Raw genomic sequence first — 27166 nt, 5'->3', positions numbered from 1 at the left:
CCAAAATTGGCTCTCGAGCGTTGGGTGGGGGGACCCTCTGGAGCATTGGTGGGGGGAGCTGCAAGTGAAATATCTTTCTCCCTTCTGCCAACGGATCCCTCCACTGGATCAAAAGCCTCTGGTTCCATTACATTTTGGGAGCAATGTAAGAGTTTTAAAGAAGTTTACTGATACAGTTTGAGTATATTGCAGTTATATATAAATGTAGTTAGAATCCAGAGGTGTTGTGTGTTGTGTTAATTTTTAAACTTCTTTTTCTAAGGTGACTTTGCAAAGCAAACTAGGATAATGGCGAAGATGGTAAAAAGACAATGTGCATTTTGCCCAGAGGATGAAGAATGTGCCATTATGTATGTTGCTGAAGGACAAAACCTTGCAGTTCATCAAGATTGTTTGGTAAGGCTTGTTTGGTGAAGTTTGCAATGGGTCCTACTGTCACGGGAGGACGAGCTCACAGCGGCTAGAATCTCTCCAGGACTTTATGAAAATCCAGTTAGCTGCACTCGAATGCAGACCTGGATAGACAGGAATTTCCCCCAGGGAACCATTGTAATTTTGCCAAACACTCACCCAAGTTTTGGAAGATTCCAAAAGCACATCGCACGGTCTTTTGGATCAATCAATGTGGTTATGAGACGCATAGACAGGCTCAGTGCACAGCAGTTGACCTCTGTATCTCAAAGTACCAAAAGCCACTTCAAAGCACAATAAGAAGTACCAGGAAGTGAGTCAACCTTTAGTTTAGCTCTCAGAGGTAAAACAGGATGCAGGCTCTATGCAGTAACCGCAAGGCAGAACTTGAAGTGACGATTAATCGCTTAGCCACAATATTATGAGGCAGAAGATGCATTTTGAAGAATAGAAATCATATAAGAGAATCCAAGTAGCTTTTGTAGCTCATGGTGTAAGATATGCTACTAGAATCCAATAGTCACTTAATAGGAACCCATCCAAGCTTGTTAGTATAAGACAGTAATTTAGGGAAAGTATATGTTTCATTGTAAGGCAAGGCATACATTGCTTAGTTTCACCACGCAACCCGGAAGAGCTCTGATGGTTCAGCAGGCTAAACATCTCATTCAGTGAGGCTTGTTCCTGAATGAGTTGAAAGGACCACTGAGTAAAGTTTAGTGGTAACCTGAGATTCATTTTAGTAAAATTATGCATTTTATCTATAGATGTATGACATCATAAAATAGGTATAAATACAAGTACCCTAGACTGGGTTGCTCGTGATCAAAACCTTGGCTGCGTCCAAGAGATCGACCCCTAGGCTTGGTAAGACATACTCTTATATTGTAAGACCTGATCAATGCTCTTTTAATCATTTTTAGGGAAAGCATTTTCTGTATTAAGGATAGATAAAATAGAGTTGTAATATTCATGGTTGTTTTTGATGGCTCTTCTTCAAAGTAAGTTGTCTCTCCTATAATACTAAGGAAGGTATTGGAGGCTCTTTTATAAGGCCTTGCTTACTCACAAAGGGAACCATTGTTCTTAGGAACAGTAACCCAATTTGGGGTACAAGTGCCTGAAGAAGAGGTTACCACGACACTTCCCAGGCAGGTAGCATGTTACGGAGGAACCTAGGAAGCTGCCTTATGCTGTCAGACCATTGGTCCATCTAGTTCAGTATTGTGTACACTGACTGGCAGCAGCTTGCCAGCGTTTCAGACTGGAAGACTGTCCCAGCCCTACCTGGAGATGCTGGGTATTGAACCTGGGACCTTCTGCATGAAAGGCAGATCTCTACTACTGAGCTAGGGCTCCTACTCAAATATTCCAATGGTTAGAGGAGCCACTAGTCATCAGTGGTCAATAATCTATTTTCTACCATCAAATGTTTAATGATACAAAAATCAGACTAGGAGGCGCATTTTACTAAATATGTTCATAAAGTAGCTCAGATATGGGGGGGGGTTGTATCCCCAGTACCAATAGGTGTGCTAACTGTAGGTATCCATAGTACCTGCTTAACCATACATCACTCACAGTGGTTATGGATGTTCTAGCCAAGAGGTAAATTGCATCTTAGAGATCTCAAATTGCTTGAAACTTGCTACAGTTTAAATAGAGGAAGCAGGGCTGTGGAGTCGGAGTCGGGAGCAATTTTGGGAGGAGTTGGAGTCGGTAGAAATGTACCGGCTCCGACTTCCAAATAAATTTTGATTGAAAAGAAGCAATTTTGGGTGGAGTCTGAGTCAGACAGTAGAAAAATAGAGGAGTCGGAGTTGGAGTTGAAGGTTTGGTGTACCAACTCCACAGCCCTGGGAGGAAGGAGCATTGAGCTGCTGAAAGTGAATGGTTTGTTTATTTTCCAGACACGCTGTGGAAAGAGAGGCAGGGAGCTATAGGGCATGGTTATGTATAATATGGCTGCTTCTACCTTTAAATTACAGATTAGCCATGGAGTCCAGAGGACGGATAAGTAAAAGCCAGCTTTCTGAGCCGGCTTGACTATCTTTTTGTATTCCACTACATCACTTCTTCAGTTCTTCCTCCTTTTAGGAGGATGGAACAACAAGAGGTCTTAAGTTCAGTATGGAATAACAGAAGTTAAAATAAAGTGCAATTATATGCATAGTTCAGAATGGTTGTTAATTATGGATGAGTAAACGCACAGAAGAAACTAACATTGTGCAGGTCTATGAGAAAACAATGGATTAGATTCCCAGCCAACCCTTGCTGCTGTTATTGCTTCATTTTGATATTTGCTGGCTTGATTTTTAATTCTTGTATTATTTCTGTTTTTTTATTTTTAGTTATATTCCTCGGGATTTGTGGAATCTGAAGAACATAACCCTGAGAATCTTGATATAAGGTTTGATGTGGCTTCAGTAATGAATGAAATAAAAAGAGGAAAGAGGCTGGTGAGATGCCAACCCTTTACATTTTTATAGTTAAATATATATAACAGCAGATTTTGCAGAACTAAGTCAGAATTATTTGTTTTGATGTTAAGGGTCAGGGGGTCTCCAATTAAGAGACATATGGCAAATGTTTTGGGAAAAGAACATCTGGATATGATGTTCCTCCAAAAAACCTTCCATGGTAATAACAATGAAATACTTGGTTTGGCAACTATGCTTCCTCACCAGATCAAAGGGAGAAGCAGTAATCTTGGCTAAATTTCTGGTTTTGACTTCAAAGCATCCCTGGTGCACCTGACAAATTGAGGCACAGCCATACACTAAAGAGCCTCTCAGTTACTTCCCTGGAAAAAAAGAATGAAGATGCGTCAGTTTATTGATTGCTGGCACCACCTTAGTTCTTGGGAACGGAATCAGAGCTGTTTCTTCTAGGTCTGCCAGAAATATTCCCATATATAGTGTATGTTAACATCATGAGATTGTGTGCAATCTAACTGTAGTTTTTATTGCCAATGAAATTTCCAATTCAAATTAAATTATTACTATTATTAATAATAATAATGCTACTTATATATGTGTGTGTGTGTGTATATATATATATATATATATATATATATATATATTCAAAGCAGCTCACAACAGAACAAAAATACAAATAACTACATCTTTCACAATCAAATACTAAATATTTTAAAAAATAACTCCAACAAATAATTCAACTTGAATACGTGAACATTATATTTAAAGTCATAATAAAACAATTAAAACATATCAATTAATGACAAACATAATTAACATTCTGATACAAAAATACAAGAAAATAGTCTGTCACTCCAGCTCAAAAGTTACAGCCTCTGCTAGTTCATAGATCATAGAATAGTAGAGTTGGACGGGGCCTACAAGGCCATCAAGTCCAGCCCCCTGCTCAATGCAGGAATCCAAATCAAAGCATTCCCAACAGATGGCGGTCCAGCTGCCTCTTGAAGGCCTCCAGTATCGGAGAGCCCACTACCTCTCTAGGTAATTGGTTCCATTGTCGTATGGCTCTAACAGTTAGGACATTTTTCCTGATGTTCAGTCGAAATCTGGCTTCTTGCAACTTCAGTCCATTATTCCGTGTCCTGCACTCTGGGACGATGGAGAAGAGATCCCGGCCCTCCTCTGTGTGACAACCTTTCATGTACTTGAAGAGTACTATCATATCTCCCCTCAGTCTTCTCTTCTCCACACTAAAGGTGCCAAGTTCTTGCAGTCTCTCCTCATAGGGCTTTGTTTCCAGTCCCCTGACCATCCTTGTTGCCCTCCTCTGAACCTGTTCCAGTTTGTCTGCATCCTTCTTGAAGTGCGGAGACCAGAACTGGATGCAGTACTCAAGATGAGGCCTAACCAGTGCTGAATAGAGGGGAACTAATACTTCACGCGATTTGGAAGCTGTACTTCTGTTAGTGCAGCCTAATATAGCATTTGCCTTTTTTGCAGATACACCATACTGTTGGCTCACATTCAGCTTGTGATCAACAGCAATTCCAAGATCCTTCTCACATGTCGTATTGCTGAGCCACATATCCCCCATCTTATAACTGCATTTGGTTTCTTTTTCCTAAGTGTAGAACTTTGCATTTATCTCTGTTGAATTTCTTTCTGTTGTTTTCAACCCAATGCTCCAGCCCATGAAGGTCCCTTTGAATTTTATTTGTCTTCCACAGTATTAGCTGTGCTCCTCAATTTTGTATCATCTGCAAATTTGATAAGCATGCTCTATACCTCCTCATCCAAGTTTTTAATAAAAATGTTGAAGAGCACTGGGCTCAGGACTGAGTCCTGTGGTACCTCACTCATTACTTCCGCCCAGTTTGAGAAGGAACCATTGAGAAACACTCTTTGAGTACGATTCTGGAGCCAACTGTGGATCCACCTGATAGTTGTTCCATCCAGCCCACATTTAGCTAGCTTGCTAATCAGAATATCATGGGGCACTTTGTCAAAAGCTTTGCTGAAGTCAAGATATATTATGGCCACAAGGGAGGTTACCCGATCAAAATATGAGATAAGATTAGTTTGGCAGGATTTGTTCTTCATAAATCCATGTCGGCTCCTAGTAGTTGCTGCTGCTGCTGTTAGGAAAAGGTTCCCAGCTGCACGTCCTTTTATCCCTGTCCCAAATGCCAGCCAGAGCTCTCCAAGGAAGTGCCCAGAGCTGGCTCAAGTGTTGCTGGTCTGGAAATCAGGGTTAGCATTATCTCCCTTCACCTGCACTCTTGAGCTGAGAGAAAAGTTCCACTGCACTTAAAGTGCCACTAGTCCTCAGCAGGGGCAGATGTCCCAGGGTTAGGGGGATACAAGAAAATAAAAAGCCTGTTACCCCAGCTTAGAAGTTACAGCCTCTGCTACTTGCTGCAGGTGTTGCTGCTTTACTACTTACTAAGTGTTTTACTACTACAAACTTAATTTATGGGATATGATCAGGAGACAACTTACTGATTACTTCAGTGAAAACCTGCCTCCTTACTTGTTAAATGCGATAGTATGGGGATGCCATAATGGCTGTGACCACAGATTTTTAAATTAAAGAAACTATAAATACAAAAAAGAAGGGGGGAGAGGCCCAGACTAACCAAGCAATTAGCTTAGAACTTAGACCCACAACATTTTTTTTTAATGATAAACTACATGTTTCTCTATAGTGTAAATCGTAACAAATGGTTAGTAATTATTAGAGAAAGTTAGGCTACAGTCCTAACCTCACTTACCAGAGGGTAAGCTCTATTGACTTCAGTAGGACTTACTTCTGAATAAACATAGTTAGGACCCAGGCTATGGTCTGAAGGCACGTGAGGCCAGCTCCCTGCTGAAGCTCAGCAGGGTCAGGTCTGGTCAGTGTCTGGATGGGAGACCGCCTGGGAACCAACCGTATGTAAGCCGCCTTGGGTTTCATGAAAAGAAAGGCAGGGTATAAATGTAATAAATAAATAATAATAAATAATAAGATTGTGCTGTGAAATCTTTGGTTCAGTTCTAATGGTTCACTTATGAGGGTAGGTTAAACCTAAATACAGACAGAGTAGATCTAAATAGCTCCAGAGAGGGAGATCATTATAATTATATTTGGGATCTCTGGTCTTTTCTCACCAACTTTAAAAACCAAGTCGTGTTGTGTCATAGATGCACATGAAGATATGGTAATACTGATGAATCTTTGCATATTTGCTAAATGTGTAGATTTACAATATTTTTAATTTTCTATTTATGTATGCTCATTATGTATATTTGGAACAATAACCAGAAGACCCCCTCTGTGGTCATAAAATGACAATGACTTGCAATAAGATAGATGCCTTTGATAAACATACCACCACAAAAAACTTCCTTTTATGTGAGTGTGAGTCAGATATGAGCCTCAAAGTAAATGCTAGCTTGAGTACAAAGTAGCAAGTAAAGGGCTAAACTGATCAAATTATGTAATAATCAAATTTTACATCAGGCACTCGAAGCAGTTAATAATCAGCTGTCTTCAGGGACCAACCCAAGATTACTGTAGTCCTATATAGTTCTTTTTATCTCACACTTCTGAATCTCTTTTGTTTTGAGATTCTGGTGTACTGGATGTCTATTTTATCTCTCATCTATTGACTGTAATAAACTGATTGACTGAGAACTCAGAAATTCTGTCAAAAGCTGTCTTCCTCTGATGTAAATAGGGCATGCATTCCCATACTGTCAGATGAACATAAGAACAATCTGTAACAGAGGGAATGAAATTAAAACTCGAAATTCATGCAAATTCCTGGGCCAGATGGTTTCTTCGGATAATTTTATGAATAATTCAAAAATACTTTAATCCCATGTCTTACAACACTGTTTAATTCTATGCTTTATAAAAACACCTTGTACTTGATGCATTGCCAGAATAATGGTAATACTGAAACCTTCCAACTAATTTGGGACCATATAGGCCAGTTATACTATTAAATCAAGACAGGTCAGGACCACAACAAAATGTTCTATCTCCGAGGACCTGTCTTATCTTTCATTGTGCCAAAGCACTTATGCTTTGGAGCGCTTAGCTACTAATGTTAGGCAGGCACCTTCATTATACTGTTTTAGACAATGTTCAATGTTTTTATTTCAGCAAGCATATCCAGACAAATCATTTATGTATACTTGTTTTAAATTTCTGCTGATTTTTATCTGTATGTTATTGATAACCTTTTTACTGTCTTATGTATGCCACTTAAATATTTTGATTAAGCACTTTATAAAATATCTACCCATCCCTGAACAGGAGTACTCAGTTATCGCCCCGAGACTCTGGAACTCCCTGCCTATAGAGGCACGGTTAACCTCCTCACTCCCTGCATTTCGTCGCCAGGTTAAAACATATCTTTTTTGTCTTGCTTTTAACCTGGATTAAGGATTAGGAAATCTTTTACCTATGAGATGATTAGGATCATTTTATTGTATAGGGCTTACTATCTAACGTTGTTTTAAATGGGTATTCTTAGCTGCTACTGTTTTTACATTGTATTTTTTATCACGGAATTGTTCGCCGCTCTGAGCTTCTTCGAAGATAGAGTGGCATAGAAATGTTTTAAATAAATAAATAAATAAATAATACTATTTGGGGCTCTCAGAAGGGGATGGGGAAGGGGAAAATACTTTTTCTCCACCCTCCAGAAATCTTTCACCACTGTATTTATGTAGGGATCTAAACTGGAGTGCTTCTTTGTTGTGTAACAAGATGGGGTTCTGAAGAACTTCCTTATACAGTGTGTTGGAAAAAGAATATATTACAACCAACCCAATGTTCCCCACTCCAAGATAATTTTTTTCCGTGGATGCCCAGCTCCATGGGTTCTGGATGCCATTGAACATTACTCGGTCTTTGTTGGGTCATTTTTTTGTCCTTCTCCCCCCTTTAATTTACAGACTAACAAATGCAGGGAGTCTCCTGCGTTGCCTGAGATGACCCCAGTGAACCTTATAAACTGTTGGGGGCTCAACCAGACCAGTTCCATCCCCCACTCCATTTTCTTCCTTCCCCCTCCCCACAACTGAAACTGATAGCATTTCATAGGTCCTTCTTGGGCCATTTGTTTTTTGAGTTTTTACTTTTTTTTGCCTTTAAATTATGAACAATTATACTTATGCATACCTGGGGAGTCCCTCCAATATTCAGAAACCATTACTTTTATTATTGAGTAGACAACGTGATAGGTACCAGGCTATTTAATATCAGTACTAGAAGGAGCTATAACGATGCCAAAATCTTAATTTTACCCCAGAGATTAAACAAAATTGTCAGTTCATACCAAAAAACCCCAAAGATCTAACCAACTTAATACCTGCAAGAAAATTTCAGATTCAGCCCATTATATACTTCATATACACAGAGAGAGGAAATGGACCATCACTGATCCATTAGAAAACTTTGAGTAGCTGGAATAACTTTTTATAAAATTAAGTAGGATTTTTATATAAGATAAATCAAGCACACCCAAGGGTAGAAAAAAAGGGTCTGGACTATCTCATTTTGAGGAAAAGGCAGGAGTGCCCTTTTTCATACCTGCTCTTTGCCCTCTCACTTGATCCTTTTTAAATATGCAAGCATAATAGAATTGATAAAAAAGCTGGCAACTATGAGATCCATAAAATCAAATTATCTGATTATGATGTTGCCTTATTCCTCTCTCAGGGAAATTCAGAATAAATTGGAAATATATGGAAATCCTATCTCTTCAAGATGAAGAATAATCAGTCAGAAATCTTACCCCTAACTTTTGTTAATTGTAGGTATGATGCATTAAGAAACTACCCAGTTTTCATGGATTAAGGACCGCAGAAGTATCTATGCGTGACCATAACCACTTAATTGAATCCAACTGAAGAAAAGCATTGCCCAAGATAGTCAGGAATTGCAGGTCTTTAACTTATCATGGTTAAAGAAAATGAAAGCAGTAAAAATGACATCACTTCCCAAAATAATTTGTATCCCAGATAAACAAATCTAGGCAAATATTTAGTAGCTTAGAGCAGTGTTTCCCAGACTTCTTTATTTATTTTTTTGTTGCTGGACTACAACTCCCATCAGCCCCAGCCAGCATGGCCAATGGTCAGGAATGATGGGAACTGTAGTCCAACAAAAATAAATAAATAAATAAATAAAGTTTGGGAAACACTGGCTCAGAGTAAAAAGGCTAGAGGCAATAAGAAAACAATTTGCAGGAAAAAACCAAAGGCGGCCTTTGGGTGCCAAATTGTACAATGAAATATTTCAGCTTCATCGGTTGAAACATCTCTACACAGCAGCATCTTTGAGGGTTTCCCCCCATTTTGAAATGGAAATCCAGCCAGAGATCTTCTAATCAGAAGTAACAGTTAAGCACAACTTTAACTATATGGACATCATGGTTCAAACACTTTGCCCCACCTATCTTACCACTTACACTGTGTCAACTGAACCACAGTAAAACTCTGGCATAATGTTGGTTTACTAAGTAGGCTATCATGACAACAATAAAATCCTAGCTGTTAAGCTGGTTCCCCATTACTTCCAGAAAGGGAGCATGTGACTCTGCTTAACCAGGAACACAGCAGTAAAGCCAGTGTGCATGGGGGGTGCAGAGATGAGGGGCAAAGGAGGAGTGGGACTGATGCTCATTCCAAGATTCCTAAACTGGTTTAGAAAGCTAGGATTGTTAACATCCGAACCAACCCAATATGATACAATTTGCTTAAAGACTCACAATCCCTTTTGTTTCAGATATGCAATTTCTGTCGCAAGAAAGGAGCCACTGTTGGTTGCGAGATAAAACACTGTCGCAGAAGTTACCATTATTTCTGCGCTCTGTGTGATGATGCCGCAATAGAAACAGATGAAATGCAAGGCATTTACCGGTATTTAACAAAATATTTTCTAAAATTTGTAGAAGCCCTACTCCATTTATCTTTTGTTTTGGAACTGTTATTTGGGTGGTTCAGAGAAAACGTCCACTGTACTGTGGTAAAAGGGCTTTGTCTAAATGGCCAGATAATATGTTTGTATTCAATTAATCCCTCCACTGATCAAAGGCCTCCACGAACAGAAAAGGTGTGTTACAAATTTCCCCTTTGTCCTGTAGCCCCCCATCAGTACCTCTCATGCTGTTCCCAAAGATCCATAAAAATCTTAGCCCTAACGTTTGTTAATTGTAGGCATGATGTATTAAGAAACTATCCAACCCTTTGGAGCAGATTTTGCAGGACACGGGGTTGCAGAAAGGAGGAGGAAGCTGCAAAAATTGTCCCCCTTTCTTTTCACAGTAGCTTCTGCTGAATTCAAAGAGCCTTCCATCAGTGGAAGAACACAACTGGCTACAACCTTGGGAATTGTTGCTCAGTGCAGCCTGCTCCTGCATGTCCTGTAGCTTCATTATCTGTGATCTGGTCTTCTTGCTTCCCTCCACCATTTATTTTCTCATTTTTCCTTCCTAAGATCTCTTTCCTCTCAGACTTCTTATCTATTGTCTCACCACCCGAATTCGCCTCACTGCTCTGCTTTTTCCGCCCTGACTCTTTCCTTTCCACTCCCTCCTATTGAATTCCATTCCTATATTTCCCCTGAATATTGTCCTTTTTCCCTTTGTTTAGCTTTCCATCTTTACTCTTTCGGTCTTCAACCTTTTTTTCCCTCCTTCTGTTTTTCTGTCTCTTGAGCCTTACCCCCTTAGTCTTCTGTGAAACAGATTTTGGAAACTATTTTGTTGCAATAGCCAATTTAGTGAATTATAATTTCTATGCTTGGAGCAGGCTCCCAAACCTTGTGCATTCTTGGTCAGCGGAGGAGTGGAGCAGACAGGAATGGGTTAACACTCCTGGAGGCAGGGTCAACACTATAACACAAAAATTTACCTGATGGCCGGCTGAAAGGGGAGGAACCATCTCCCGTTCTCCAGTTTTTGACTCTGCCTTCAGTGAGCAACAGAGTTAACCTATTTCTCTTGGGTCCCCATAAGGGATTCTGGAACACTTTAGCTATTTTTTCTGCTCTTCTCAGAGAGTTTATCATCATCATCTGCAGCCAAAGCGCACAGACTTCTGCTTCTATTCTGTCACTTCCCGCCCCCACTGAATAGCCAGATTGGAGGAAGGAAGAGAGGGATTGTTCTTTCTGAAGAGGCGCTGGAAGGGCGGGATCTGTCTCATGCCTCCCCCTGCTGTCCTTTATCGAACGCTCTTTCACGGTCCCAAGGAGAAGGAAGCTTTCAGGAGCATTTTAAGACCTTGGAGGAGCAGAGATTGGTCTTACGCTATCCAAGGCATTTTTGTTGATTCACACCTCCCTTGGGGCAACAGGCCTCCGCTAAGCGTGGTTGGCCTCCTTGCCCATTGTTCTCAGGTGAAGCCGCTAAGCTTTCTTTTTCTAATGGGGGGGGCAACTTCAGCCCCTGCCTTTTTCCCTCTTCAGCTGGGATTTTAACTGCGCCTGGGGGAAGAGACAGCCCTTCTCTTGCCTCTGCAGAGGAAGATGAGTCCCTGAGTGGGGAAGAATCTACATCTCAGTTAAGCAATCCATTAGTCACCCTCGGCTCAGTGGTGGGAAGCATGCTAGACTCCCCGCCTGAAATAGTTTCGTTTTCTCCGCTCCCTTCTACTTAGCCAGAGGAAGGGGAAGATGCACATGTGGCTCCGGCAGGGGAAAAAAAAGTATGCCAAATCTCACCATCTAGATAAGCCCTCTACCTCTTCGGCTGTGCTGGCCTGGCTTAACAAGGCCATGATGAAGGAGGCAGGGGCTTCCTTAGCCAGGCGTTGGGCCTGTGCACATAGGAAGAAAGGCTCCAAGCACTCCAGGGCATGCTGCCATGATTTCTTCTCCTCCTTTTCCTCCTCCTGGGAGGCCAGCCCAGTTAGAGAAAGCGGGAAGAGTAAAAGAAGGGGCTCCTTACAGAAGCCTAAACCACACAAAGATAAACGCAAAAGATGCTCCAGCTCTGGGTTCCCACCTGACTGCCTTTCCCTCAGCCCAGGCTCCTGGTGGGAGGGCACTCCCCCGTCATCTGCCGCATCAGACTCAGAAAAGGAAGAAGGGGAACAATCGGGAGGATTCCCCTGTGCCATCCCCGGTGCATAAGAGGCTGTATTCTCCAGACTCCTATCCCATTTTGATTTCTAAGGCTATGGCCTGCCTTCATTTAGACCCCCCTAAGGAAACTCCTCAGGAGGGGGAACTAGAGGAAGGGGAACAGGGATCTTCAGACGGCTTTCCCAGGTCAGGGGATCAGAAGGTGGTCATTCCCTTTCCAAAGTTCTTCAAGGACATTGTTAAAGAAGAATGGGATCATCCAGCCAAATCCAAAGCTCCACATGCTCCGTCCAAGAAGCTATATGCTCTTCCTGCCATGACCACGGCAACCCTTCAGGTCCCTGCCATTGACGATCCTGTGTCTGCCCTCGGGGCCAAGACAGCTATTCCCAAAGAAGGAGCGGATACTCTTTCAGACCAAAGAGACAGGCGCAGTGAGGCTATCTTAAAATGAGCACGTGAAGCATCTGCATTGGCCATGAGAGCTTCGGCAGCCAACTCCTTCCTGGCACAGGCTGCGGTAAAGTGGGCTAAAGCGCTACGATCAGAAGTGCCTCCCGATGCCAGACATGTCAGGGAGGGGCTGCACAAATTGGCTAAAACAGCTGAATTCCTAGCAGATTCCTCCTTAGACAGCCTACAGTACTCAGGAAGAGCTCTTGGATATGGAATGGTAGCAAGACGCAATATATGGCTGAAACAGTGGGAAGTGGACCATCACTCCAAAGCCAGTCTTGTGGTTCTACCCTACTTGGGGGGGGGGCTTTTTGGCAAGTCTCTAGAGCGCCACCTGGTAGAGACCAAGGATAAAAAGATGGCTCTTGCTTCCGCTCCCAGGAAGGATGACAAATCCCATAAGAAGGTGTCACATTCCTTTCATCCCAAGAGCTATCCAACTACCTACAGGACTGTACATCCATTCCAAAGGTCCTGGAACTCTTCCTGGAATTCCTCCAGTCAGCGCACCCTTTCCGCAACCTCCAGTGGCGGGGGAGGCAACTAACATAGTCAAAACCCCAATCCCAGTATCAAGCAAAGCCATGCATGATGCCAGGATGGCCCAGGTGGGGGGCAGACTGTTGCAGCGCGTGTTGATACCGTACAGTGCAGAGGCACTGGAGCAGGTCCGAACCGGAATAATACAGGCCAGGCAAAGTACTTTGTAAGAGTTTTTTACTGTTAATAAGTTTCAAACGTAGTCCTCTCTCCATACAACTTTCCTCCACACCAGAGCTGCCTTGAGTCCCCTTCTTATCTCAGCGGTTGCCCTTGTCAACCAGCTGCTGACCTTGGCAGACCTGGCACACTCTCTTGCTCTGCTTAACTCTTCTGCTTCAGGTTTCCAGAGCCTTTCTGTGAGACACACAGAACACATTACAGGCCAACAGCCCCCACCTGTGACTCACAGAAAGCAATATACATTCATCTTGTTTCATTTTTCATAATACAAATTTCCATTCCTATTCATTTCACTACACATATTTACCTTTTGGTTTTCAATACTTAATACAGTATCTCTTTACATTTCATTTCTTGTTTTGTTTCTTTATTCATACAGTTCATTTACTTTATTTGTATTCCAATACATTTACATTTCATTACTCAGTACAGTACTTCCACATTAGATCCATTGTTTCAGTGTCTATTGGCCCTTCTTTTACCCATTCTGTAGGATATTCATCTGTCTCATTCACCTTGTGTTGTGTTACATTGAATGTGAATCTATGTGGCGGTTTTCCTTTGGTTGTTCTTTCTGAACGTCTGACACTTTCAATTTCCATTTCTTCTTCACTTTCATCCTTTATTGTACCTGCACCTGCACTTGAGCCTGCACTAGTCCCTGGCACTTCTGTATCCTGCATCGCTATGTCCTCACTTCTGAGTCTTTTAACATTACGTTTGCCACCCTTCATCATATCAGTTAACGCAGTTCTTAAGGGTATTTGATGACCAAAAGGAATATCTACTGCACTTTGTCTGCTTGCGTCATCAAGCACAATTGTTTGACTGTCTTTCCAAGGCTAATCTACTACTTTAATGCTTCTGCTTAATACTACTTGTTGTTTCTCAGGTAACCAAATTCTATAAAGCATTTTGAAATCCCAAAACACGACCTGCCTGAGCTCTTGGGGCCATTTTTCCATGTCTTTTCTGCTTAGAAACATGCACCCAGCATTTTGCTCCGAAACGCTCAATGTGTTTTAGCCCGGGTTTTCTCCCTGTCAACTTTTCATAGGGAGACATTCCAATCATTCTGTGTACAAGACGGTTTTGTATGTATACAGTATACAAAATACATTCACCCCAATATGTTTTATTCAAGTCTGCATCCTCTAGCAAAGCTCTCATTGAATCCTGCAGAGACCTGTTCCGTCTCTCTGCTGTTCTGTTGGAAAATGGGCTGAAGGGAGCAGTGAGACTTTGGATTATTCCCTTCTTTTCAAGATATGCTTTCAATGTATTACTTGTAAATTCGCCCCCCTGGTCTGATTTTATATTTTTAATAACAACCCCATATTGTGTCTCTGTTCTCTGTATAAACGCACGTAATTTGTCCTCCGCTTCACTTTTCTTTTTCAATAAATATACATGTGTAAATCTAGAAAAATCATCAACAATCACTAAGTAGAATGTTACATTTTAAATCAGTAACTAATAATACATCTGTCAATATCGTCTTAAGATTACTTAACCGTATCGTGCCTCTTGCAATTGCGTCCCGAGTTGATCTGTCAGCCAGATAAATTTTCTCTTGCACAGGCTTTGAAGTGTAAAACAAACTTGCGTCAGTAATCAGGCAATTAGACGCCCCGCTGTCCAAAAGCCATTTAGTGCTAAGTGTTTTAGTGTCCTTCTCAGCAATAAAGTTTACGCTTGGTTTCTGCCATCCATAGTCTCTGTTTCTCCTCTTCTTACTTAAACAATGTCTCTGTATATGTCCCCGGGACCCACAAAAATAACAAGTTTTATTCTCTTGCCTGTTTCTTGAATAATTCTGTTGTGCAGCTTCAGCCTCTTTAGACTCAGTCCTTTTACTCTCTTGTCTTCTGTTCCATTCCTGTTGCAGCTTTTGTTCCACAAAGTCCAAAGTTAAAGTCCCATCAGGTAACATTTCCATACTTGTTACCAAATTGTCCCATTTTTGATCCAATGAAGATAAAATGATATAAATCATTTGAATGTCACTGTGATTCACTCCTCTATCTTGAAGCTCAGCAAACAATCTACGAAATTCAGCAAGATGCTCACTCATAGTCACTTCATCTGTAAAACGCATCTGATAAAGTTTCCTCGCTAAACACAGCCGGCTCCCTGCTGTTTGTTGCACATGGGCAGCCTTTAGCGTCTCCCACATCTGGTATGCTGTCGGCTCATTCCTTACGTGTAGTAGTTGAGTATCAGACAGCCCTAGAATAATAAATGCTTTCGCTTTCTTGTCTTTCTTCGTCCACGCTGCTGATGGAGCGGCCGGAGGGGGATTTTCTATCACGTCATACAAATCTTCTTTGACCAGAACTGCTTTCATTCTCCACTTCCAACGGGCATAATTAACGGCACTCAATCTTTCCATCGCCATCCCGGTCGTCAGGTTTCTTGCCATGTTGCTCACTCTTTTACTTGCCTCTATTTTCCTGCTTTCTCTCTCTTCAGCACCGGATCAGAACAGCACCAGAACCGCTTGTTTTGTTCGGTATGCTGGGCCCATAACCCTTGTTGCAGCGCGTGTTGATACCGTACAGTGCAGAGGCACTGGAGCAGGTCCGAACCGGAATAATACAGGCCAGGCAAAGTACTTTGTAAGAGTCTTTTACTGTTAATAAGTTTCAAACGCAGTCCTCTCTCCATACAACTTTCCCCCACACCAGAGCTGCCTTGAGTCCCCTTCTTATCTCAGCGGTTGCCCTTGTCAACCAGCTGCTGACCTTGGCAGACCTGGCACACTCTCTTGCTCTGCTTAACTCTTCTGCTTCAGGTTTCCAGAGCCTCTCTCTGTGAGACACACAGAACACATCCCAGTATCAAGCAAAGCCATGCATGATGCCAGGATGGCCCAGGTGGGGGGCAGACTTCAATCTTTTCCACATGCCTGGGCGGTCTCCACCTCAGACAAATGGATACTGAGCACCATCCAGTCTGGCTACTCCCTAGAGTTTGCCACCATCCTGCAGGACACATGGAGGACAGCTCCTCCATCTCGTCAGCTGGAGAAGTGGCAGAGAACCCTGATGCCATTTCTCACCTCCTCGAGATTGGCGTCATAGAACCCGTGCCAGAGCATCAGCTGTCCTCAGGTGTCTTCTCTGTGTTCTTACAGTTCCCTAACGCAATGGCAATTACCGCGCCATCTTGGATTTAAAATTCGTGAACCGCTTCCTGTTTACAAAGAAGTTCAAGATGGAGGTGCTCAGGTCTATTGTGGAAGTCATTCACCTGGGGACTTCCTGGGATCTACAGATCTCACAGAGGCATACCTGCATGTCCCCATTCTCCAGCAGCACAGACACTTCCTCTGCTTTGCACACGGCCACCACCAGTTTCAATACAGGGCCATTCCCTTTGGCGTCACCTGGGCCCCGCGCGTGTTCACCAAAATAATGGTAGCAGTAGTGGCACACCTTCGCACTCAGGGAGTCCACGTATACCCTTACCTGGATGACCTTCTGGTGAGGGCGTCTTCCACAACAGTGGCGCAACGGGATCTCCAGACTACCATCCAGTGTCTGGAGAACCACAGCTTCATCATCAACAGGGACAGGAGTCATCTGATACCCACTCAGCACCTTCAACATCTGGGAGTGGTCGTCGACACAGCTCAAAACAAGTTCAGTGCTGTGAGCGTGCTTCCCTTCAAGAGCTCTGCAGAGGCTGCTGCTTCCATATCAGGGCCAGATCACCTCGCGCCAGAACTGGCTCATCACCCTCCCGAGGCATGTGCGGGAGTTTCTCCAATGGTGGGGACTTTTACCTCATCTGGAGAAAGGCCCTTCCCTCAGAGCTCCAACAGTCTCAAGAGTCACCACAGACACGAGCCTATACGGCTGGGGGGTGACCTGTTGCTCCAGCATCGCACAGCGGAAGTGGTCAGTGCAGGAGCGGTGCCATTCAATCAACTGCTTGGAGCTCAGAGCAATCCGACTAGCACTCCCGGAGTTCCTACCTTTTATTTTTCAGACTAATGTGCTAGTACGCATCAACAACGTAACAGCCAAATCGCATGTCTGCAAACAAGGGGGCACAAAATCAGGCCCTCTTCAGAGGGAGACCAACCTGCTGTTCCAGTGGGCAAAAAGGCACCTGGCTTCCATTTTGGCCATCCACATACAGGGGATCCTGAACACACAAGCTGACTGACTGAGCTGGGAACAAGTCCACAGGGGGGAGTGGGCGCTTCACCGGGACCTGTTCCTAGAGATCACTCGGAAGTGAGGGCTCCCATGCATGGACCTGTTTGCCTCATCGGTGAATGCCCACCTGGACTAGTTCATGGTACAAGGCTGGGATCCACAAGCCAAGGAAATAGACGCCCTGTCAGCCCCCAGGCCTCAGGGACTCTTCTATGCCTTCCTGCCTCTACCTCTTCTGTCCAGGCTGCTGTGCAGAATCAGAGTGCTCCAGGCCCAGGTGATAGTGGTGGCTCCACACTAGCAACGGAGGCCGTGGTTTTCCGACCTAGTGGACCTCAGCTCCAGTCCACTGTGGCATCTCCCCTCCAGACTGGATCTCCTCTCACAAGGACCCATCCTTCACCCAGACCAAGAGTGACTCCAGCTTTACGCTTGGAGGCTGAGCGGCAATGGCTAAGTGAAGAGGGGCTGCCTGAGAGGGTGCTTCCACCTGCCATCTCACAAACAATCCACCCAGAGAATTTATGACCTCACATGGGAGGTGTTCAACAGGTGGTGTAGACGCAAACAGTAACCTGTCACGGAATGCCACATTCACACCATTCTCGACTTCCTACAAGACGGTCTGGACCAGGGGCTAGCCCCCAACACTCTCAAGAGACAGGCGGCAGCCCTAGGCAGTGTGTTTCTGATGGTGGGGGGGGGGCATTCCATTTCCTCTCACCCTAGAGTCAAACGCTTTCTCTGAGGGGCAGCCCTGCTGTCGCCTCCAGTGCAATACAAGTTTCCCTCCTGGGATCTTTCGTTAGTCCTTAGAGCTCTCTCACAACATCCATTTGAACCAGCATGTTCAATACCAATCAAGGACCTCGCCCTCAAGACAGTTTTTCTGGTGGCAATCACCTCAGCCAGGAGGGTGGGGGAACTGGGGGCCCTCTCCATCCGGGAGCTGTGCATTTTTCACCCAGACAAGGTGGTTCTTCACCCTTACCCCAGTTTTCTACCCAAGGTCAATTCCTCATTCCACAGGGGACAGGACATTTCTCTACCCAACTTCTGCCCCAACCCAGTCCATTGCAAGGAGAAGTGGCACAAACTCAGTGTCAGCCGGGCACTTTGGATCTACCTGGACCGTACAGAACCGTTCAGGAGTTCTGAGGCCCTGTTTGTGTCTTTTAAACAAGGGGCGCAGGGATTAAAGGTGTCCAGGTCCACCATCAGCTGCTGGGTGAGGGATTGCGTAGTTAAGGCCTATCAGACAAAAGGGAGAGCTCCCCCTCCAGGGGTCACTGCACACTCAGAGGGGCTGCCACCACGGTGGCGCTCCACAAGGATGCCCCGCTGGGGGAAATCTGCAAAGCCGCCATCTGGGCTCACCCATCCATCTTCATCAAACACTCCAAGGTGGATAAATTTGCTTCTGCTGAAGCTGCCTTCTTCAAAGGGTGGGGGCCTAAGTTTCCTCCCACCCAAGGATGTCAGGGGGGGGTCACTGCTCAGGTACATCCCATTCCTGTCTGCTTCACTCCTCCACTGACCGAGAATGGAAAGTTGGACTTATTGTGAAGTGTCCTTCTGGTCAGCAGAGAGTGGAGCAGACAGCCCCACCCTGCAGCAAAACCTAGGCTGTGGGGTGGGGAGGGCACCTTTCCGGAAACCCTCTGGCGACCGCTGGTCGCTCACCCTCTGGATAGAGTAGTAAGGGCCCCCTTCATCCCTTCCTGGCACTCTGTGCTGATTTGTTAACACTTGTTCTTATTCTGTCCTCTGTTGAAGTTTCAAGTTCTTGTAGGTGGAGTGGTCGGCTGCTCAGTACTCGGGTTTTTTAGAGCTGTGTTGCACACTGGAGAACAGGAGAAGGTTCCTCCCCTTTCGGCCGGCCACCAGCTAAACTTTTGTGTTGTAGTGTTGACCCTGCCTCTAGGAGAGTTAACCCATTCCTGTCTGCTCCACTCTCCGCTGACCAGAAGGACACTTCACGGTAAGTCCAACTTTCCGATCTCCATTCTTTAGGTGAATGGAGGTGATTACAGCTGAAGAGTCCCTTTGTTGTGGGACAGGGCATTCTCATAGTGCATTGGAGTCCTTTTCCCTGCAGATGAGATGCAAGGAGAAAACGGCCAAACAAATCTGTTTTGGGGCCACAAAAGGCGCTGCAAGGAGTGTTTGAGCTCAGGTTTGAGCTTCTAACAGGCTTCCTTCCCCTGTATGAGTACCCGTTCCTCTGGGGGTTGGAGGAGTGAAGGGGCAACTGAAGCTTTTGGGCCCTGACTCCTAAAGGTTTTTGAAACGGAGAACTTGCATACTTTCTTATGTAGTTAGTAATTTCCTTTTCTCTAAAGAAAATGAACAGATGGCATAATGATTTGTTAGTGAACACTGATCAGAGCACTCCACTCTCCTTGCAGCTTGCCTGATGCTCATGGCTCACTCTTTCTTGCAGGACAAGAGCACTTGAAGCCCTGTTCCTCCTAGATTGAACACTTTTTTCACTGCATCTTATTGCCTTTATATTCACTTTAACAGCAATTTATGCAGTTGCTTATATATTAATGCAGTTTCTTTTCTCCCAATGTATTAGAGTGTTCTGTCCAAACCATGATCCAGTCAAGAAGACCAGTTTTTATGGTGAGTTACTTCTCGTGGTGTGATTGTTTATATTTGTTTCTGCTTCTAGCACTGGATCAACAACTGTTTTGAAGCACAATGTATGAAAGGTTTTAGGGGGATGTAGTCATAGTTGCAATACTTGTTTCAACTCTTCTGTGACAACGATCAGCGATGATGTTTGCCAGCAATATATCTATACCTGTCTGTCTCTGAGATTTGAGATATTTTGATCATTGCTCTCAAGGAAAAATGTATTTTCATAGAATCATAGAATAGTAGAGTTGGAAGGGGCCTATAAAGCCATCAAATCCAACCCCCTGCTCAATGCAGGAATCCAAATCAAAGCATTCCCGACAGATGGCTGTCCAACTGCCTCTTGAATGCCTCCAGTGTCGGAGAACCCACTACCATTCTAGGTAATTGGTTCCATTGTCGTATGGATCTAACAGTTAGGAGGTTTTTTCCTGATGTCCAGTCGAAATCTGGCTTCTTGCAACTTGAGCCCATTATTCCATGTCCTGCACTCTGGGATGATGGAGAAGAGATCCCGGCCCTCCTCTGTGTGGCAACCTTTCATGTACTTGAAGAGTGCTATCATATCTCCCCTCAGCCTTCTCTTCACGCTGAATGTGCCCAGTTCTTTCAGTCTCTCCTCATAGGGCTTTGTTTCCAGTCCCCTGATCATCCTTGTTGCCCTCCTCTGAACCTGTTCCAGTTTGTCTGCATCCTTCTTGAAGTGCGGAGACCAGATCTGGACACAGTACTCAAGATGAGGCCTAACCAGTGCTGAATAGAGGGGAACTAATACTTCACGCGATTTGGAAACTATATTCTATCAATCTCAAGCTCCAATCCTGCCCCTTCTACTTCATGTTTCCCATGAGGATTATAGACCCTTTTTTGGGAGAAGACTGAGCCAAAGTAGGAATTGAGCACTTCTGCTTTTTCTTTGTCACCTGTTGTCATTTTGCTGTCGTCATTGAGTAGCTGTGCCACCATTTCTTTTCTCTCTCTTTTACTATGGACGTACCTGAAGAATGCTTTTTTGTTGCCATAGCTCATTCTCAGCTTTAGCCTTCCTGACACCATCCCTGCAATTCCGTGATACCTGCCTGTACTGTTCCTTTGTGGCCTGGCCTTTCCACTTCCTGTATGTGTCCTTTTTTGTTTTCAGGTCATCTCTAAGCTTTTTGTGAAGCCACATTGGCTTCTTCTGCTGTTTCCTCCCTTTTTTCCTTGTTGGAATCGCTTGTCATTGTGCTTTTAGAATTTCCTTTTTTAGAAACTCCCACCCACCTTGGACTCCTTTTCTCATTAGGGTCGTTTGCCATGGAACCGTACTTACAATTGTTCTGAGCTGATTAAAATCAGCTTTCCTGAAGTCCGGGGTGCGCGTGTGGCTACTCTCAGCTTTTGCTTCTGTTAAAATCAAGAATTCAAGAATGGTGTGGTCACTTTCCCCCAGAGTTCCCGTAACTGCCCCTTCATCGACCAAATCATCTCTTTTTGCTTATGTACTCTGTTTCTAATACTATTCTTAAGTGGCTTTGTATGTGCTTTTTAATTCAGACTTTTCTCCCTGTCTGAAATAGTAATTTTGAGCAGACATAATAAGATCTTTGTGTGCATGCATTTTCCACTATTGAAACCCATATGTCAAAAAACTGTGTACACAGTGTTTTTATGGGACCCTGAAACGTATATTTTTCTCCTACCCTCACAAACAAGAGAACTACAAAATACCCACTGTACAATTTAGGTGAGCCCGGTTTGTTGGAAGCAAGACATAGGAGGATGTGCTTGGTCCGGTTTAGCAATGAATTCACCTCAAGTTCAGTGGGGACGTTTTTCAGTGGTGGCCTCATCGCTGGAGGCCAGCAAATTTTGTTGGCCTGACATTCTCTGTCCAGCTCTTCAAAACAAAAAAATAAAATCCAAAATGCTTTGTGCCCTCTACAACAACTAGCAGATTGCAGATGATTTCCTGCTCAGTTAGGAGCAGTGTTGACAGCAGCTGGCATTATTCCTGAATACCCAAGACACAGAAAATCACTAAGTTTCTCATAAGAGCCGCATAAATGGCCCATAAATCAGTGTGATATTCCTGCCCACTGCCTCTCTGAAGCTGCACCTGTAATATATGTACAGTTACTCAGAGATGCTTAGACTCAGAATACACAGGACGGAGTGGCAGTTGAGGAAAAAAGACAGCTGACCACTGGGACCAGAACAGCATGGACTTAAGAGGAATGGTGAAGTTGCTTATCTAGTTCTGCTTATCTAGTTAAGTTAACTTTATTTATAGTTCTAAAGTAAATCCTTGGTTCATACAGTGGTCTTCCATTCGTCTTATTTGCCAAGCTGTATTATACACCAAAGCACCATTACTCCTTGTTCCTGCTCACAGTCCCTAATGCAAGTTACAGCCACACATCCAGTCAGAAATCCACTGGCATTGTAAGAAAGGTCCATAATTTGAAGACGTCTGTTTAACAGATAGCACTTCCACCAATTCATTCTCGTTTGGCCTGTGTTTTCTTGTTTCTTGATGGAAGGCGATGAAATTGTGCTGGGAAGAACGTTCAGTACTTGCCTCATGACTGGAATGTTAGAGAAACTCTCAAATGTGGACATAGCATATTCCATGGCTGAAACGTGCAGTGGTGGTATGAAACGTAAAATAACAATATCACCACTTTTTGTGCTGAGTGAAAGTATTGGGTAGTTCTTTGGCACACCTCCTACAAGTGCAGAGAGGGAAAAGGACCTTGTATTCTCTTGTGCCAGTAAGAACGTGGAAACTCAAGATAATTAATAAATACATCAGTCCACAAAAGTGGATTTTAAAAATACTTGCAAATGTGCATCTAATTTAAAGAATGTGAAAAGGGAAGAGATGTGTTTTGTAATGTGGAGATCCATTTTGCTATTATGTGAATTCATGAGGTAACTAAGTGGTTGCCAGCCTTCCTGGACCAGAAGGCAGAGTTCAACTTTTGAGAGTGGTGGGGGCACCAGTCACATCATGGCTGCCATTGAGCTGTGGCATAACACAATATGGCAGGGGCATGGCATAACAAATTAGAGACTAGTCATGGTGAAGCTTTCCCATAATTGTATTTCTGTACTAAAAGGGCTTGACCTGTTTAATTTCTGCCTGCCATAAGCTGTTAATGGCACAAGAACCCTTTTTCCCCCAGTGTCAAACTTAAACCAAAGTCTAGGCTGTCATCCTGTCCCCACTTACTTATAGGTAAGCCCCATTAAACATAAAGAGACTTACTTCTATGTAGACATGTACTGTAAGTTAACTATACAGTGAATTCTTAACAAGTCCCCGTTCTTTAGCTCCTGCAATGCAGGAGACATGCCTAAGCCTCTTCACATTTTTTCACGTTTGTCTTTGGGGGGGGGGGAGGGGGATTCTTTAATATTCACCCACACTTATTTTGTAGTAGTATTTGCAGAAAATAAATTCTGGGGACTATTTGATTACAGGTAAACCTGCCACATGAAAGATGCATCCCAGTTACTAGGGGAAAAAGAAGAGCAAACTATGGAGATTCAAAGTACTAGAAAAAAAGAAATAAGCAGAGAAAATACACTAAAAGAGAGGGGGGAAACAGCAGCTCTTTAGGACCCCAGGGATTCCTGTTGCCTGGTGTACAACTAGCTCTGAATTCACTCATTGACTAAAACACTTACAGGAGGGAACAGTCAGGCTGGCTCATTTCACAGAAATCATTTAGGAGGGTACCTACCCATTTTGCTTCATAACTTTTTTTTCTAGGAGGACTAGACACTTACTTTTAAAAAAATGAAAGCTCAGAGTCTGGGCTACCTGCTGGCACCTGTGGGGTTGGAGACCCCCCACTCTTAAGTCCTTAGCATTATAACTGTTAGAAATCTAAAACGAAGTCATTCTGAGATGCTCCATCCATTAGAACTTACTTTATGTTAGTGGTTTGATAAGCTCTCCTGAAAAGTCTCAGAGCTGGTGGGTTCTAGATAGCATTTATAGTAACTCTTGCTCTAACTTACTGTAGTACTATACAAAATTGTCTTACAGTAAATACTTGTTCTCGTTTATTTCAAGATGAAGACAAGAAGAAGGGGAGGTCTCCAATCATAATGAAATCTTCCTCCGCTAGACAAAAAATGGTAATAATTGGGTTGTATCCAACATAACACTAAGGTGAATGTTCTGTTAGAGCAAAAAAATTCTCAAAGCGCAATGCAACTTTCTCCTTCCTCCACCCCCCCAATATGTTCTTGGCCATTCCCCCAACCCCCTGGAGCAGATTTGGGGACAAGCGTCGAGTGCACAGGAGGAATAGAGGGGGAAATGCTGTTGCGCTAGTGCTAATCCTTGCACTAGGTCCTAGGTCCTCCAGTAACATACCTCCGTGACACTTAAGAAACCATGTTTTGCACCAGCTTATTTGCTGCATTAGGCATACTTAGTCTCTCATGCAACTATTGAAATCCTGTAAGAAACAGTTCTAAATTATGTTATCTGAAATGAAGCTTGTTCTTGTTTTGACCCAAGTTGCTTTCTGATTGCAGATCTGCTAGTGCCACCACATAACATTTTTTCTAGTGCTAGCAGTGTGCCAGGTGCTAAATCTTTAGAAATAAAAGATACTAATGTGAATGCATGTGCTCAGTTTTTATGCTATTACTGAACATAATTAAACATAATCAAAATATCATATATATATATCATACAACATTAACAAACTTAAATACTCAAAAATAATTTAAAATGCCTATGCACAGTATGTCACTTGGAGCTGCTTGGAGGAAAGGTGGTATATGAATTAATATATAAATTGCTTGGGAGAAATTAGCTAAAGGCAACATCCTTGTGTATAACATGCACAAGATTAAGCTCTACGCTTGTTAAAAATGAACGAATAAAGGTGGGCGTTAAGCTTGGAAAATATGAACATTGTCATTAGTGTTCTAAACAATACTGATAAATATGCAAAAAAATTTAAACACTTTTGACAGAGTGATAAAGAGACAGTTGCAGAAGAGAGCCTACACGTCCTCAAGAAAAAACATGACCGGCATAAAGGTATGAGACTTATTATGTCTGGCGGTTGTTTGGATTTCTATTATGCTTCTGTTTGCAATGAATCATGCGGTTCCGATTAGAAATACGGCTATAGTACCTGAGTCTGGGTTTTTTGAACATTTTTTTTCTGTGTGTAAATTGACAGGTCATATGTTGCTATGGGAGGGAGGATCTTTTTCACTTGCGTTCAGCTTTTAATGTGTTCTCTCTGTAGTTTTTCTGATTTACAATAAAATATTTAAAAAGAAAGATGGCTATAGTTACCATGACTTAGATTCTTCCATTAATGTAGCTCAACAGTGAAAGTGTCCAGGCCATGATCTGGTCCTAAATTGTTGGATGAGTTTCAATTTTTAGAGCCTGGTGATCCAAACAAGGTGTTTGGTCAGGTTCAGGCAAGCGTATATATGCCTGAGCTTTGCCTCAAGAAAGGAAGGGATAACTAGCTGGGTCCAGGAGATGGTGAATTCCTTGTTGAGAGAGATGGTGGTCCTAATCTCTGTTAAGGAGGCAATAGTGCAGCCACCCCTGAAAGAAACCTTCTCTGGCCTATTCAGAAGAGTTTAATTACTATAGGCTGGTTGCTTATGTCCCCTTCCTGGATAATATGATTGAGCAAGTAGTTGCCGATCACATCCAGGCACTCCTGGAAGAAACCAGGGTTTGGAGTCGCCTTGTGGGATGACTTTTAACTGGGGAAAAGGAGAGAACAAGGGTTCTTAACCTGCGGTCCATGTACCCCAGGACATGGATGGGCTTCAGGGGGTCCATGAACTGGGTGTAAAAAAAAAGTTTCATCAGATTCTCAAAGGGGTCCGTCATCCAAAAAGGTTAAAAACCCCTGAGATAGAGGGAATCTTTGAAGCTTTGTGAAATTTATTTTCTTGCATTACTTCAATTTAAACTTCAAAAAATGGTTGCTCTAATTCCCTGCTAAATGTTCTGTAATACTCTGCATCCATCTACTCCAGGTGCCTTGTTATTTTTCAGATTGTAATAGTTTAAGAAATCATGAGATCAGATTTTGAAGATATATATTATATTCTGGGATTAACTGTGATAAAGAATTTTTTTCTAGGTACATTTTATTAATATATTCTTCAGGTGGTCTTTCTGATGTGTATAATATTTTTAAAACTCATTTGTTTAGATTGTACATACATTTTCTCTTTTAATTTTCAGCACCATTCTGAAAGAGGAACAGCGTGTGATACAAAAGGCTACCACTTTATTACCTTTTCCACAATAATGCTGATTCAAAAAAATATATGCAACTTTTCTGCTGGCCCAGAACTGGCTAAATCTAATTGTTTCTCAAAAACTCAAGTTTCTTATGAATAACTTTAGAGCATGTCTTCTTATGATCCTTTTCTAATTGTTGAGTTTTTTGTAAGTCCTTTATAACTTTTTATCATCCCTTCTTTAAATACAAGGCTTTTTGTAGTAGATGTCGTCTAACCACTTTTTCAATTAATACCAATTACTTAATATTAAATGCATTCTAGCTAAAAGTTGATTTTGTTCATTTCTCTCAGTTGATGTGTGTGTCAAGAGAGTAAAGGATAATTTTTACATAAATTTAGATGGTTCTACAGTGTGTTGTAGTGGTTAAGGTGTTGGACTACAACCTGGGAGACCAGGGTTCGAATGCCCACACAGCCATGAAGCTCAGTGGGTGACCTTGGGCCAGTCACTGCCTCTCAGCCTCAGAGGGAGGCAATGGGAAACCCCCTCTGAATACCGCTTACCATGAAAACCCTGTTCATAGGGTCGCCATAAGTCGGAAGCGACTTGAAGGCAGGCCATTTACATTTTTATGTTTTTTAAGGCAATCAATACCCTAATAAAAGGAAGCAGCTTAGAGATAAGATGCTGGGTTTGGTGGTTTCTTTGTAATCTCTTCTTTATAGGAAACAGCTTGCTGGGAAGAAGGCATTGGACCGACTGCAATCTCAAATCTGTACCGGAATCAGGAGCAGTATGTCCAGTGTTTGCTTTCTTGCTCATAATTCAGTGGCAATGACGCAACACAGAGAAGGCTATTCTATAATGTACATCATTAGCTTTATGGAGCAATGAGAATTCATCCTGGTATAGTATTATCAGTAGCTTCATTCAGAAGTCTAGGTCTCCTCTACGTCATGTACACAGCCTCCTTTGCTTAATATTGGCATATGCCTTGGGACAAATTATTGCTGTT

At 42.9% G+C, this 27166-nt stretch overlaps 1 protein-coding gene across 1 annotated transcript in view; it reads left to right on the top strand.

Annotated features, from left to right (window-relative positions):
* Positions 1–27166, top strand: part of SETDB2 (SET domain bifurcated histone lysine methyltransferase 2) — a 130886-nt gene that overhangs the window by 91382 nt on the left and 12338 nt on the right. Inside the window, exons 16-21 of the mRNA XM_061607501.1 lie at positions 263–396; positions 2763–2870; positions 9631–9764; positions 19858–19904; positions 23983–24047; positions 24900–24966. Of these exons, the coding sequence (XP_061463485.1) occupies positions 263–396; positions 2763–2870; positions 9631–9764; positions 19858–19904; positions 23983–24047; positions 24900–24966 (555 nt within the window). The remainder of the gene's footprint in view (positions 1–262; positions 397–2762; positions 2871–9630; positions 9765–19857; positions 19905–23982; positions 24048–24899; positions 24967–27166) is intronic.

This window comes from Rhineura floridana, chromosome 2 (genome assembly GCF_030035675.1).
Source record: "Rhineura floridana isolate rRhiFlo1 chromosome 2, rRhiFlo1.hap2, whole genome shotgun sequence".
Classification (NCBI taxonomy): domain Eukaryota; kingdom Metazoa; phylum Chordata; class Lepidosauria; order Squamata; family Rhineuridae; genus Rhineura; species Rhineura floridana.
Note: the sequence above shows the minus strand (reverse complement) of the source record. Positions and strands in the feature narration are given on the sequence as shown.